The sequence below is a fragment of the Poecilia formosa genome, unplaced genomic scaffold (assembly GCF_000485575.1).
Source record: "Poecilia formosa unplaced genomic scaffold, Poecilia_formosa-5.1.2 Scaffold25, whole genome shotgun sequence".
Lineage (NCBI taxonomy): Eukaryota > Metazoa > Chordata > Actinopteri > Cyprinodontiformes > Poeciliidae > Poecilia > Poecilia formosa.
The window spans coordinates 3,407,903-3,424,094 of record NW_006799964.1 but is presented as its reverse complement, the minus strand read 5'-3'; the positions used below and the strand labels follow the sequence as shown (position 1 = coordinate 3,424,094).

The 16,192-nt window shown below is 39.9% G+C and overlaps 1 protein-coding gene across 2 annotated transcripts in view; it reads left to right on the top strand.

Moving 5' to 3' along the window:
- ptch1 (patched 1) overlaps positions 1 to 16,192 on the top strand; it is a 62,970-nt gene that overhangs the window by 15,775 nt on the left and 31,003 nt on the right. For both annotated transcript variants that reach the window (XM_007548183.2, XM_016669536.1), the window contains exons 3-9: positions 9,753 to 9,942; positions 10,110 to 10,179; positions 10,271 to 10,362; positions 11,413 to 11,611; positions 12,032 to 12,153; positions 14,378 to 14,525; positions 15,973 to 16,104. In XM_007548183.2, the coding sequence (XP_007548245.1) occupies positions 9,753 to 9,942; positions 10,110 to 10,179; positions 10,271 to 10,362; positions 11,413 to 11,611; positions 12,032 to 12,153; positions 14,378 to 14,525; positions 15,973 to 16,104 (953 nt within the window). The remainder of the gene's footprint in view (positions 1 to 9,752; positions 9,943 to 10,109; positions 10,180 to 10,270; positions 10,363 to 11,412; positions 11,612 to 12,031; positions 12,154 to 14,377; positions 14,526 to 15,972; positions 16,105 to 16,192) is intronic.

The window sequence follows — 16,192 nt, the reverse complement described above, 5'->3', positions numbered from 1 at the left end:
TTTAGGCTGTCAGCAAGAAGACAGAAACAGTACTCAGGCAAGTGTTATGAGGTGTAGGGGACATGCTCCTCACATAATTACCATTAAACTATGATCTAAACAGGCACTATTAATGCCATTTTCTGAAATGTTTTTCTTTTTTTATGTTTTAGTTAAAGTTATACGACCAAAGCAACCTGTTAGTTGAACAGCAGCAAGTGGTTGGATATATAAACAAATGCAAAGATTAGTCAGGATGCCATGACTACAAAGGACATTTATGCAGCTTACATGTCAGATGGTTTATGCATAATAAAGAAGACAGAATCAAGTTGCAATTATGACAGACTTTACTGGTCTGCAAAAGTCCAAAGAAAATCAAGAGCTTCAGAAACTTTACATCACAAGGAAGCTTCTTGGCTAATTTGAAGGAAAGTATAAAAGAATTGGAGATTGTTTAACCCTACTGCACTGCACTGGTTTATGTCAGCCAGGGTGACAGGACTATGGAATATTGAATTGCTCTCAGGATAATTTTTGCTCTTCCTCTCGCTTTCTTTTTGTTTCTGCCTCTGCCTTTTTCTCCGCACTCAGGAATGTGTGATTTTGGGATACCTGCAATCATGGGCCATCTTTACAGGAAATGACAAAGAGATGGCTGGCTGAGATTGGCTGCTCAGGCTCATGTCACGGTCTGTTATGACTGGGCGGTGGGCCAATCACAAGATTGTAAATCCAGCAGGGGGGAGGCAGTGAAAGCTTACCTGATTTCAAATTTACAGGCATTGACAGGATATGTGTCCTCTCCCCATCCATCTGCATGGTTTTAAGTCATATAGTTTAACTGCTGAGGATGAACAATGTTATCACCTTGCAATGACAGCTGCATCCATTTCTAGTTTAGGTATGAAGGTGCATCCCTTTTACTTGCAACGTTTACTTCACAAATGCATGCACATGTTGCAAAAACAGACATTTTACTGTCAGTGTTTTCTTCTACATCTACCTTATAGTCTTTCTGCTGCCTTGTGAATCCATTGGTGTTGAAAGGGATTTTTTTTTTGGGGGGGGGAGTGGGATTTAGGGGGTTGGTAGAGGAGATTGGGGATTTCAATGAAGGCAACAACGTGGAAGAATCTGCCCATTGAGAACTGTGTGAATGTACACCTCGGGCCCAGGAGAAGCTGCATTGGGAGCCAGCCGACTGCTAAATACACCCATTTTAGGAGTTGCAAGGGCCGGACAGGTGATTAGCATAATCGGGGGCGAGGGTATCCATAGATATGGTAATGCTGCATTTAAGGGGGTGCAGCGGTTGGCAGCTGGAGTGTCACATTTGTGTCAGGGGGTCGAGCTGTTTTGGGCACATCTCAGCTTTCTACTCTGCTCTTTTCTTATTTTTTCTGTCGTTCTTTTCTGTCATTCTCTCACTTTTTCGATCATTTTACAGAACCCTCTTTCTAACTTACTTATGTGGAAACCTACTCCTGTCTAAATGCTAACAGGGGAGAGTACAGGGAGAGCACAAGGGGAAAGGGCATGAGAGGGAAAGGGGGGGGGGCTTGTCATGGGTCAGATAGGGTCTCTGCTCTCAGTAAGGCCTTTCATCACATATTTGTGGCTGTGTGCACACCTGCATTCACAACTACCATGTATGCTGCTTCTAAGAAACTACTACAACTGTTGTTGCTCTTGTGCTTTATTCTTCTAGTGAGAGTGCAAGTTGGAATTGGTCGCTTCTATTGGTTTGCTTGTGTTGAGTTAAGAAGTGCCGACATTCATGGTAAAAATGATTTTAAAAAGAGGTGATGGATGGATGAATGGATAGACGGATGGTAGGGCTGCGCAGTATTAGAAAATCTTGCAATGGCAATTACACTGGTAAATATTGTGATGATGATATGAGTTGTAATATGTTCCTGTTTTCTTCTTGTCTGTGTCCAATATAATCACCTGGTGTCCTGAAACTTTGTTCAACTGTTTAAATATTACATTAGCTTGAAAAATTCATGTTCATAACACTTTGGTTATATTGGCCAACAATGATGGCACTCCAAACAATCCTTTGGAATATGAAAACTGATATTGCGATGATGATATTTTGTACAGGCTTAATGGATGGAAGGAACGAAGGAAGGAGATAGAAAGAAGGAATGCAGGAAGGAAGAAAGAATGGATGGATGTAAGAGTGATGAAGTTTTTTTGACTTCTGACTCAACTTTAAAGATCTAACTGTTAAGGATCTTAACAGTTAGATTAACTGTTAAGATTAATCTAAATTCTTAGATTAACTAAGAATTTTGAGAGAGTGGAGTTGGTGCAGATCAGGCTAAAAAGTTCTCTGCTTCTGCTCACTAATCTATTTCTTAGTGCATGACTATTTATACTGGCTTGCTTAACAAAGTCGGGATTAACCAAGTTTGTGGTCTTTACAGAGACCATTTTCTATCTTATTTCTTCTTGTCACAGCCGTGTCACTTGAGTCACAGCATAACAGCATAACAGAGAAAAAGACTTATGGGTATGTTGCTTTGCTCAGTGACATTAAATAAGTGTGATCAGTTTATTTGTAAAGTGGATGTAAGCTTACTATTGAAGAATTTTACAAATTCAGTCATGCTGAGCCTCGGGTGATGGTCACAGGAGACCTCATTGTTGGAAACTTGAACACTGTGGGTTTGCGATGACAAAAATGATTGAACTTGTTTTTTTTTTTAGTTGTTTGAAATTAGTAAAAGAAAAGCGACTTTGTGCCTTATTGTGCTGTTTTCTTTGTTGACATCACTGTCATACAGTTTTAACTGTATCTACCAAAGATTTGGTTCACATAACTTGCCTGCAACGATCATCTTCATCTTTTCTGCAGTTGGAATTTAGATTTACATATACCCACTCTTAAGAGATTAAATCACTCTCTTTGTCTTCAGTGTAGAAACCATGGATTAAAGTAGTTTTTTTTTTTTTTTCGTTATTTTTACCTTAGTTGAAAAGTGTTTTTTGTTCATCCTTTGAACGGTAGCTGTTGCTTTGGGTATAGGAGATTTCTTTGCTGTTTGCAGGAAGGTGACCCGGTTTTGGGGGTGGGGGGGTCGGTGCGTTCCCCACACCACAGGGGGTTCTTGCTGAGATGGGGCCTAATCCAGCTAATCCATTCTCTGCATACATGCACACGTGTGCACACACACTTACTGAGGTGTGCTTGGCCACATGCATGTACACTGAATACACTCATACATCTTGGATGCTCTAATGTCAGTTGAACATCTGCTTAACGGAGATAAGATTTTTTTTTAACCATTTTACCTTTTCTCTGTCATATCTAATATTTCTCCAACGTGTACATCACACGCATTAGTTGAAGGACGTGGCTGCTGTTGTTTTCCTTGAAAGTGTGAGCTACTTCCGTTTTCTGCATGAGAGATGTCTGTGGGATGGGGCTCTGGTGCTGTGTGTCCTGCATGGAAAAAAGAGAAAGTTGGCAAGGAGAAAAGGGGGCTGGGCTGGCTTTGACAGAGGGGCCGGGCTGATTGCCATCATGATCTGGCCAATCACAGGGTAGAGCTGAATAAAGCAAAGAGAGAGAAAATGAGAGTAGGAATGGGAGGAGGGAGTCCAGAACTGAAAGGACGAAGGGGGTGATGTCAGTTCCTTAGAAACCTACGTCCTCTCCTTTCATAGCCCACTGCCCCCCACTCCAACACTTGGAGAATAGGGGAGCCCAGGGGTTAATGTTATGCAACATGTTCAATACCCACACTGAAGGCTCTGCCACAGGGGCATGCACAAGCCTCTTCTCTTCTCTCAGTAATTTTCTCAGTGATGTAGAGAGTTTTGAGTGGAATCTTGTTGTGTTGACAAATTGGTCATTCCAAACTTATATGTTGATTAATATATTGTTTTAGCATTGGTCAAAAACCAAACGGTACAGCTCTATCACATGCTTCTTCAACCCTTATTAGTATTTGTGGCGTAAGTGTATGTGAAATCTGGAATGGGCAAAGTTTCCGAGTTACTCTTCAAGTTTGCACTGTGTACAAAGTTTGACAAAAGATGATCTAAAGTGTACAAAAATGTATGTTCCCGTTATCAAGTAAAAACAAATCCTTGTTACAACTGAAGAATCAGCATACAGTACATCAAAAGGGACAAACCCAGTTTTTTCCCTAATGACGGGGTTTGATGCAATGTCCAACTTCAGTCACTAGGTGGTGTTTCAGTCCACATAAGTCTTTGTACTTGATCCTTCATCTTTGCCCGTTTAAAACAAATGAATATAAAATGCTTACATTTGAGGATGTTTACCATGGATTGCATTAACTGTCTTTTTCTGAGAGATCAAGTCCAGGAGTGAAATACAAACACATTTCTTCTAGCAAAAATCTAGATTCTTACAAATTTTCTTATCTTTTGATATTCCCAACATGTTTATTGAACATCATGACTAACTGGAATATCCTAACGTACAATGGGGGAGTTGAAGTCAACACAACAATGACTGATCCAGTTTAGGAGATTGTCATGAATCCATATTGACAATAATTTGTAAGGGGCAACAAAGGATTGGGAAAACAAAGTGATATGTTAGAAATCAAAGACACTCTCTGCAGCAGAGTCTGCTAGTGAATACTTACAATAATAACTTCTGCACTGAAGATAGTTGCTGTTAGTTCAATCTGAATAAATATAAACGTTTTAGTTGCAACCATGATTACTGACTGAAGCTGGTTAACAGTTCTTAGTGTGTCTCTTGGAAAAATTGCCTTCACTTTACCAACCACTACCAACTGATTCAACCCAGCTCTTTTTCTTAAATCACCCAGCTGTGTTCTCACTATTTTTCTTCCAAAAACGTGGACACATTTTTACTATAAAAACTGTATGCTGAGCTCTGATCTGGAGCATACTGGAGGTTTCTTTTAAGGCGAAATGTGCTGTTTGCTGCAGATCGTATAGCAGTCCAGAGTGTTGAAGCAGCAGTGTATTTTCGTGTTAAAGAAGAAAAACACATCAGGAAAAAAAAATAGTGCTGTTAAAGCAAGTATTTAAAAGTCAGTGACACTTTGTTTTGGTCACAGCAGCTGAACTTGGAGCTGAACACCTTCAAGTTATCAACACAAGCTGGGGTCACCCAGTTTTCCTTGGAGGAGGAATATGGGAATATGTGTCATTGAAGAAACACAGCTGTGTGTACACACACTCGTATGCACACCCCTGCACGTACGCAGTGCTGTGTGCACACACACTCACACTTTTTCCTGGTCCAGCTGGGGTGTTAATTTCACCCCACGGCTGTGTGAGTGTTGACCCCAAAACTTTGCAACCTTGTGAAGTGAGGAATTCTTGAAGCCCAAGGCTGTAATGTGCTGTTTCCTGTAGAAGAAGACTACATTCCTTTGACTTGTCCCTTCCTTTACTGCTCGCTCGCTGTAAACTCGAGGGTTTTTTTGGGTGGCTGTCCGCAACTTGGAAAGCATTCCGGCCAGACAGTGAGCTCTTTCTAAGCACAGCCCTCCCATCTTTTTCCAATTAGATCTTTCTTCATGTTCTCGCACACGGAGAGGCAGGGTGAAAATAGATGTGCTTCCTTCCTTGTATCAGTGTTATCTTTCTTCCTTCTGGCAGTGCACTTACACCGAGCCTGAGGCTAGCTTTGCGTCCGAGTGCTGAGTGCATTGGACAAGTTGACTTGTTAGTGCACTGTCAGTGCACATCGGGTCCTAATCAGTTCCATGCATGCTCCTTTGAAGGCAGTTGCTGGTGTAACATAGCTGTGTAGCTGGCCTAGTACTGGAAAGCATGTCGCTCTAGTTAGGCTCGGCCTGCTATTAATGATGAGTATTATAAACATTCTTTCAGACAGGATCAGATGGGAATGCTGTTTGGGTCCAGAAAAGAAGAAATCAAGTGTGTTTTCCTAATGCCCCAAGACATGGCCCCCTCCCTCCCGTTCCATTGGTCTGACTGGGTGGTCCGGCCCAGCAGAACAGGCCTGCTTATGTTCAACTTTAATGCCATTACAATGGAGTAAAAACATTCAATCCATGCCTACTGTTGCACGAATTGAGCCGAATTGTTAAATTGGATTAAGGCATAATAAAATGTTACAGATTTTTCACACATCCAACACTCTTACTGGGCATTTTTCATGTTTTGTGTGTTTGCGTGTGTGTGAGTGTGTTCAAGACATTGAAAGAAGACAACTATGAATTACTTGAGCTTTCACTGAGTGTTTAGTTTCTGATGATGGAAGGGGTGCAGATCTTCCGCTCATAAATCTGGCACACTGAAATTGAAGTTGTGCACAGTCACACACTCGGTATTACAAGCGCTCCTACAGCGATTAAACCGAAATGGTTTTGGTGATTTTTATTTCATTGTTTTGTCTTTCTCCAGTTCTTGTCATCACTTTTAAAGCAAATAGCACAGTCTGTATCTTTTTGCCACTGATTATGTATGTTATAATGCTATTCACTCCTTCTTCAGTTGCATTGAAACAAGCTATTTACACTACAGAATAATTTGTTTTTACTCTCTGAAATTAAATGACTAGATTAGTGTTTTAAAGTCAGTTTCAAGTATTGTTTCTTTTTATTTTCAAATTTATAAATACAAATATTCCTAGGAATGCATTGATGTGAAAATTTGGGACAGTATCAATTTTTGATGTAAATATTGCTGTCATGGCTGATAAAAGATTTGTTAATAAGAAAAGAATTGCAAAATTCTAACTGTTGCACAGAAAAGTTATATATATATATTTTATTTTTTACTGCAGTTGGTCGTCACAATCCTTTTTAGAGGATACAGATAATAAAAGGCAGGCTATCATAAAATCACTGTAACTACACACTATATTTGTACACAGACAAAATTGGCCTGACATTGATTGTAAGGTTTAAAAAAATGTTGCTTTGGAAAGTAAAATGTATTACTACTAAATTCATGTTTCAAAATAGAAATTTGTCTTAGGACTCTGTGGCAGGGTCATTCAAACTTTTTGTCACATGTGCCAAAGCTTTCGAGCCAAAAGTACTCGCCGGACAAAAAAAAAGCTAAAATCAAGTAAATAAAGTATCCAGATTTTTTTTTTTTCTAAATTGATGTTTTTTTTATTGCAGATGCAAAACTTAAAAGTAATTTTGCATGTTTGCTGGATCAAAAGGAAGACATGTAGTCTTCAGCTTCTTTTGGACCTGATTGAACAAATTTATTTGCTGTAATAAGAACAGGATTTGAGTCACTTTCTCTCAAATGCTTGCTATAATTATACAAGTTTAATAAACAATAAAAGCAGTTTTTTTTTGTAAAGAGCCATGGATAAATGTGGTTCTACATTTTGTTAAAGCCAGGTTATAAAAAGAGAAATACTCTTTTTAAGATTTTCTATTGTAAGAAAATTATGTTTGTAATAATTTTACACTAGTTAAAATTAAAAAGTCTCCTTCTGCATTAACCACCTGTGCTACAGGCAAAGTTTGTGTCATTCTTGAACTGCAGTTGGGGGCCAAACAAAATCAAGCGAAGGTCCACAATTGGCCCATAAGCCACACTTTGGACACCCCTGCTCTATTTCAGTTTGAACAAATTTGTAAATTTCTCAAATTTTTAGATTTGTGTGTAATTGTATGCTTTGATTAAACATTTAAGACCTTGTGCCATGATCCGTGTTTCTGTGTATTTATTTTAAGGTTTTTCTGTGTTCAGTTTCTGTCCTGAGTCTATGTTGTTTCTGCGTCTTCCCCGTTGATTGCTTCCCAGGTGTTTCTCATTCCTTAATTACCCTCCCTGTGTATTTAGTCCCACCTGTTGTCTTTGTCTGTTGTCGGATCCTTGTCGTACGTTGTGTTTACGTCATTCATCGTTGGTCTGCGTACCCTCACAGTTGAACTGTTAAGTCCTGTGTTGGTCTAGCTCTCGTTTTTAGTCTTCAGTTTTTTCAGTTGCTACCGGTATTTAGCCATGTGCTATCTTTCTGCCGTGCCGCCTGATCTGGACTGTTTTGAGCATCTTTATTAAATTCATCATTTTCTTCTACAACCTGGGTATCTGCGTCTCTCCTCACCACCTCTCACCCACTGCACCTGACACCTTGACAGAAGAGTAGAGGGTTTTACTCCCATTTCCCCCCATTTTTGTCATAATGTTAAAAACAAACAAACAAAAACAAAAAAAAACATTATGCCAATAAGCACGACTGATTTTGAGGGGGGTGAGTCATTGCACTTCATGGAGCAAGGTTTAACAGTCTTTGAAGAGCAACCACAGGCTTCTGTATAGCTCTGTTTATGGGGAATGAATGGTTTGACATATTCTAGTCATCTATTATTTTTCTATTCAGCATCCTAAGGTTCCTGTTTTGTTTTGTCTTATATAAGTTGAACAGTGTCAAAAAAGCACAATTTTCTGTTTACTTGGTATTTGATACAGCTCATTTAATTTTTTTAAATTATTTTATTTTTATATTCATCATATTATGAAAAAATTAGCCCTTCATGTTATTGTAAGACTGCCCTCTTGCTAAAAGAGAAATATGGGGGTTTTAAGAAAATGGCCACTTATCATGGAATTATAAGTCAATCGATAAGAATCAATGAACAACTCATTAATTGATAACTTGCATCCCTACTTGGTAAAATTGGCCAGGGTATCTTGCCACACCATGAGTTGAAATTGACACTCACAGTTTTTTCCATCATTATATCGTCTAAGTTTGGTAAGCCAGCGGAAATTTTAGCCTTGATTTACTTCTTTGACGTTCACAAGCCGTTCACCAGAAAAAAAGCAAGTTTTTGACGGCTAGATGAATCGACTACCAAAATTGCTGTCCTTGTGCAGTGTTCAGCATCTATCGGAAGTCGTCTAAAGAAGTGGCATTGGTGAACCTGCAGCAAAGGCTTATATTGATTTAAATGTTGTTTCTGGTTTTGAGAGAACAGTGTCGGAATGCACAATGCATCACAGTTGTGTATAGGGGTTGCCCAGTCAAAGTGCCCACATTATAGTCAAAATGTTCTGCTTCATCAGTGTATTCTGGAGAATTCTGTTAACTACATTTATTTCAGCATCTGCCCAAATGTTTATATTTGTACACTCCTAACAATTACATGTCTGTAATTTATAAAATTAACCTATAACATTAAAAGGTCACTTTTTAAGTTAATCTGGACAAGAACTATGCAAAAATCCGAAATAATATTCAGTTTAATAATAAAGCAACAGACTCACAAATGCAATAAATAAAAAAATGTCTATTCTCCAGATACAAGTTTTTATATTCATCTTCAGTCAATTTAATAGATAAACTCTCACTTTTCCCAGCAATTTATAGCTTTTGTGTGCATGTTAGCGATGAGATTGGACACTTTTGTCACTCACAGAAACACATCTGCCAGCTATGCACCACCAGGGTGTGTTCCGGCACCCATTTGTTGCGACCCCGGTGGTAGGAAATTTATTTTTCAGTTCGTCCATAAAGCTACACTTGCGCTAAGCATCAGCTACTGCAGCCCACTGTGTTCAGTCTATTCGCTCCACCTGTGTAAATAGACCCGCCGTGCACTTCTAGAGACACTAGAGGCGAAACAAATGACCTCACTCCTCAATTTAAATAAGCTAATGCATATCATTAAGTTTATGTGCTTGTGAATTATAAAGGGTTTGATTAACGTAATAGATATTGCATTCAAATATAAATAAGATGTGTTCAAATATTTGCACATTGGGGTAAAAAAAAAAAAAAAGACACCTTAATGACTGAACTCTTCTTTGTCCAGTTGGTGGGCGTGTTAACCAGGAACTGAAGTACACACGACAGAAGATGGGTGAGGAGGCCATGTTTAACCCTCAGCTGATGATCCAGACACCGCGGGAGGAGGGAGCCAACATACTAACGGTGGAGGCCCTTCTACAGCACCTGGAGTCTGCTCTCCGAGCCAGCAGAGTTCATGTTTACCTTTATAACAGGTAACTAATATTTTCTGTCCTCATCTCTGATGTTTGTGATAGGGCCGTAATACATTAAATCCTGTTATGTTAAATGTCCATGTCATTTTCCCTCAAAGCCTGCCCTGGTGGAAAAAAACAAAAACAAAAAAAAAACTGAATGCATATCTAATTTCTGTTTATTTCAGACAATGGACATTGGAACACTTATGCTTCAAATCAGGGGAACTAGTCACAGAAACACATTTTATGAATCAGGTGAGACAATCATTTGTTTTAACATTATCTCCCCAACTTTGATACCAACCTGTCATTTGGTGTGAATTCTTCTTTGTGTTTATCCAATCAGATTATAGAAAAGCTTCATCCCTGCCTCATCATCACCCCTTTGGACTGTTTCTGGGAAGGAGCTAAACTCCACTCTGGAATGGTCTATCTCCCGTAAGTACCACATTTCGACTTATCAAAACTGATAAAAAAGTAATTTTAGAAAATTCCAGCCTTGCACTGCAACGTATTATCTGCTCGACTATATCCTGACAAGCACACGGAGGGCCGACGGAAATCCTAATTAGGCACACATAATCGCTTTTCTCTTTGTCAGGTCAGTTGGCAAACCGATCAAAACTAAGTTTGGGGACATCTCTGAGAACTGAGCTTCTCTGCACTGGTTTATAATGTTAGCTCAGCGTAAACTGCACCAGGACGCTTTCCTCTGCATCTTCTTTTTGCCTCTGGTAGAAGAGGCTACTTTAGCACACTGAGCCCATCCAAAGAGACACCATAGAAGACCAAGAGTGTGTGCATGTGTGTCCTGAACTCGTCCCCTCTGAAGGCTCTATTGTAGTGGTCTCTGGCATGCGTATCGCTGGCAATGGTTTTTCTCCAGCCCTGGGCCTCACGCCATTGTCTGGCCGTTCTGTTGCTAATAGCCTGCTGCTACAGTAATACTCAGCAGACCTTTACCTCTGCATGGGTTTGTCCACGCAGTAAGTGTGTGCCTTCGCCGGTGGTGCATCCATGTGTCTTGTACATGTGTGAAAAGCATACCGGTTTGGGTTGCCATCATCAATGGATGTGTACATCCCTCTGTGTGCATTGCCTATTTGTTTAGAATAGTAAATAAGGCTTTTTACTATGTTCTGGTTGGGAGGTTGGGAATAATAACCCAAGCCTGGTTAAGCAAGTACAATGTAGTCAGAATGAGAGATAATAAAAAAAGGGAGATTGGAATGTGTGAGGAAAGGAGAGAATGGAGAAACAAGATCTGGGATGGAGCAGGAAATTACTTGTTGCACGATGGGAAATGGTTACCTAGCACGGCAATGATTTACTGCGCTCAAAAGTTTTAACGTTGTAAAGTTTATAGTTAGTTCGCAATAAAATTCGAAAAACAAAAAAAATTAAGCTATTATTTCTTAAAAAGAAATATGTTTTCTTCATACAGTGGTTGGGAGAAGAGATGCTAACATTTGCTTTTGAACTTTGCAGAGGTGAGAACCCTATGCAATGGACCAATTTTGACCCCAAGGAGTTTCTTGAAAAGTTACGAAGAGCACACTTTCCTGTGGATAGCTTTGAGGACATGTTGGAAAAGGCGGACGTCGGGCATGGCTACATGGATAGGCCCTGTCTGAACCCCGCTGACCCCGACTGCCCCGATACTGCACCCAATAAGAACTCAACTAAGGTTGGTTCATAACTACCATCAAGATCGTGGCTAGAAAATGTTATGCATGCATGTGCAACATTAGAAGTTCATCAATCAAAAACTGGTAGTAAATTGGTGGCTTGCTTTTTTCTATACGTATTTTATCCAACTACAATTGTTAAATAAGAACTGGAATTGAATTCAAAATATTAATTTAAGTAAACTAATTTAAGTACCTTAAATTAGTTTGCCTTTAAGTGCCAAACCTGCCTTACTAAAACTGGCATAAACCCTGCAAAATTCTTGATGACTAGTGCATTCTGCTGGGTTATGATGAGTACACTGATTAGGGTATTTTTGCATTTTAGACAAATCCTGTTACTAGCTGATTCTACTATGCATCTTTAGTGCGTAGTATCGAGTTATACTTTCTTAACTTCTTCTTCCTAATCACAACAGCCATTCAACGTGGCACGGGCTTTGAGTGGTGGCTGCCACGGTCTGTCCAGGAAGTACATGCACTGGCAAGAGGAACTCATTGTAGGAGGCACCACAAAGAATGGCAGCGGACCCCTACTCAGGTAACCTACCCATGCTTACACATCCTCAGATTCATAAGAACACCACGGGGATTCTAACAAAGCTTATTTTGGAGACGCTGGATGTTTTTTGTTCTGTTACGCTTTCTGAGTGTGCATGTGCGCTGTATGCGATAAATCTTGCAGTCATTAGCAGATTCCAGTGAAATTCTAAGAGCTCCAGCTGTTGCTCCTCAGCCCTGGCTGCACTGCTTGGACTCTACCCTCCCTCTGACTCTCGTATACACAGAGAGGGGCACAGAGTGATCTATTGCTCAGCTAGTCTCTTCAAATATACAGCAATTTAAGATACACAGATTTAAGTCCAACACAAGCACCAGGTCAAAGCTTGCGGAATTGGTGATGTGCATACATCATTTACACAGTTTTATGTTCGATCCATGACTTTTGAATACCAAACGGATACAGAAATTCAAATCTTATTGAAAAAAAAAAAAAACAAAAAAAATAAACGGGTCTATTTTGCAATTAGAAAAATTATTACATATTTTGCTTGCACACTTTGTACTTGCTAAATTAGAGCGTTTATGGCACAGTCATGTACGTAGAAAAGTACATATGCACGTTCACACACATCCTGCTCGGAGAGTACAGTTGGCTGCATTCTTTGTTTTTTTGCGGTTGTGTTTTCCTGGCAAAGTTGGGTCATTACAGTGCTGGTGTGTTCCTGCACTGTGTGTGTGCACGTGCATGTGTGTGTGTTAGTGTGTTGCTGCTGCTGCTCCTGCTGGCACTCGGTTTCTACATCTTGTTTACTAACTGCCACCATTGCCGTGATTATCACCATACCACAAAGATCACATTCATAAAGAGAATGACAGGCTAATGTCTGCTGTTTGTTTCATTGCTTTTTGATGATGCGAAAATACACGGACTGACTTGAGCGCTGTTCACAAGTTGCTCTCTAGTCGAGTCTCATTTGTTAATAACTAATCACTTGCACTACGTTATTGGCTTGCTAATCTGCTCATTAAGGTTGTGCAGTATTCATTATACTTGATATTATGGCTCTTCTAATCAGGTTCCTTGTGGAGGCATTTCAGAGGGAGGCTGCAGTAGTGCTGTGCACAAGTAGAGTCATCCCTGATTATAGCAGCAATTTGTTCATTTCGTGGCTTTAAGAAGGAGAACGGTAGACGAGGGGTGGACAAAACAAGATGTTTTAGACCTTGTAAAGGGAAAATAGGGCCAACAGTGGAAGGAGTGTGTCTTCTAATTGGTAGACAGAGCAGGCAAGACGGTTAACCCGCCTTGCCTACTGGGTGTGGTCAGAGGGCCAGGTGGCACTGGTGCATGGTAGCCTCCCCTCTGACGGGAGCTGTGGCTACAATTGAGTAACTTGCCACCATCCAGCAAGTCAGTCGGTGAATTACTGAATTTAATTTAAGCGCTTTGTCGACCTATAGCCTTGATAAAATGCTATACTGTAGTATAATCCATTTTTACCATTTGGAATATTTTTGAGAATCTGGAAATAAAAATCTCGGAAATGATGAAGGATCTAAGAAATACATCTGCTCCTAGTGGCAATTTTTAAGCTGAATGGTTTTCAGGATTCACCCTTCTAACTGCACTACTTTTCTTAGTGGTTAAAAAAGGTGTATTAAAACAGGGTTTCTTTTAAAGTCTATAATGGCTGGAAAAATAGTCCTATAGTCTAAATAGTCCTATCTAAAACTTGTATCTATCATCCATCCACTCACTTGTACGTCTGTCCATTAGTTCTTCCATCTACCCATCCATAAATTTCTCTGTTCTGCCATCTGTCCGTTCTTCCATCCATCAATCCACTTGTTGTATTTTTGAACCAAAGAATAATTAAAAAAATGTAAGAGAGTTCTGTATCTTGTTTTAGAACTCCTCCATTGGAACTGAAACCCACGTCGTATGTGTATTTTCTAGTGGATGTACTGCTGGAAGCAGCTTGCTTTTTTTTTTCTAGTCGGTGGGTTTGATGCTCCTGAATAAGTGATATTTTGAAGCCAACATGCACTGCTTGTCAAAGGTTGTTCAAAATACAACATCTCCTCTCCCTGTCTGGTGATTGATGCTTATTAGTTGATTAAATCAAACCCAAAAACAGAGTGTGCCCAGAGTGCTTTCTTTTTACATCTTTAATATGAGGAAGTTTTCTTAGCCTTGCACCTGTAACTCTGTTCCCTGTCCTTGATCCTTTCAATATTCTTCTTCCCTGTGTGCTCTCTAGTGCTCAGGCTTTACAGACCATGTTCCAGTTGATGACCCCCAAGCAGATGTTTGAGCACTTTCGGGACTGGGATGAGGTTTCCCACATCAACTGGAATGAAGAAAAGGCCGCAGCTATCCTGGAAGCCTGGCAGAGGAAATACTCTGAGGTGAGGGCTAAAGGCTCAGAAATGGGGGGAGGAAAAAGAAAAAGAGAAAAGAAATCTTCCCTAAATCCTCTACAACCACACAGTAAATCACAGGCCGGATACAGGTGTACACGGAACGGCCTCGTCTAAAGCCCAGGCCCCTGATAGATAGTCAAACCTCTGTTGGTGTGTGGTAGAAGGGATGAAGCTTCTCGCTGCTCATTGGAGAGGAGCGATGGAGCAAAAGAACATGCGTGTCTGGAATACATTAAGAGAGTGCTGGATATCTCTCTTTTCTTCAGCTTAACTCTCACACAAACACACGCACACACATGCAACAATCCAGAGCTCACACACAATCACTTTCCCAGCTGTGGCCCCATTGGTGGCTCATGTGTGACATCATCTGGTCTTTGTTTTGGGAGGCCCAGCTCTCTGTTCCACATGACCCTATACATGTGTGTGGTATTGATCTTTTAGCTAGGAAATAATTGACTGTAAAATTAATCGTCGAGTAAGACAAAAGACGCCAGTTATTTTCAGTGTGTGTTTTCGGTGTGTGAATTTTTTAGGCGTGTCTGCAAAAATATGCGTGCATTTTGGCATTTGCAAGTTCACGTGTGGGTGATCTAGTGTGTGTTACCTAATGTGTTTCAGCCAGCATTGCTCCCCACTGAGCTGTAACTAGAATTTGAGGTTGAAGCTATTTGTCTGTCTGTGATAGTAAAACACAGAGAGAAGGGATCATGGTGCTGTCTGCACAGACTCCTGCAGCGCCTCGCAAAAGTATTTAAAAATGTTGAACTTTTAAACATTTACTATGGTACAACCGCAGACCTCAAAGTATTTTATTAGAATCTAGTGTGAAAGATAAAAGATAAAGTGCCGCGTTATCATAAAGAAAACGTAAAAGGATGAACAGCTTTTCTTTTTTTCTTTTGGTTTTATTGAGACGTTACTTTTTAGAGCTACTTTAACTACAAATTCAGTCTTTTGGGCGTGTGTCTACCAGCTTGGCACATCTTGAGTCAACATTTTTTCCCCCCATTTTTCTTTGCAAAGTAGCACGATTTAAGTCAAATTGAATGGAGAGCATCTGTTAACTAGGGCTGCACAATATATTGCAAGTTTTTTGTTATTGCTATATCCCTGCACCGAATATTTATATTGCCAAGAACTGCTTGGACTACGCTAAGTATTAGCTAAATATTAAATACACTGAGTTTATGCCAGTAATACATGTGGCCATAGTTGTTTAATGTAGCATAAAATGGTATAGTTGTCTTCCAAACATTATGTCTTGCATTCAGGCCAAAAATTTCAACTTGAGCAACCAAAGGCCTTTTTTCCACATTTGCTGCATTGCATTTTCATGGAAAACTGCCTGTTTAGTTTTATTGCCTGAGCTCTTTTATGTCTGCATTAATTCCTGCCTGAATCACTCTCTCTTTCATCTATTTCTCTTCAGGCAGTTCTGCATAGTGTGGCAACAAATTCTTCCCAAAAGGTCTTGTCCTTTACCACCACCACTCTGGAGGATATTCTCAAGTCTTTTTCTGATATCAGTGTTATCCGGGTGGCCAGTGGATACCTGCTGATGGTGAGGGCCCGTTCATAACTAAAAGCAAATCCTTTGCTAAAATGAATCTCACAGATATAAAATAAAAGCATGGAGAATGTGACTAATT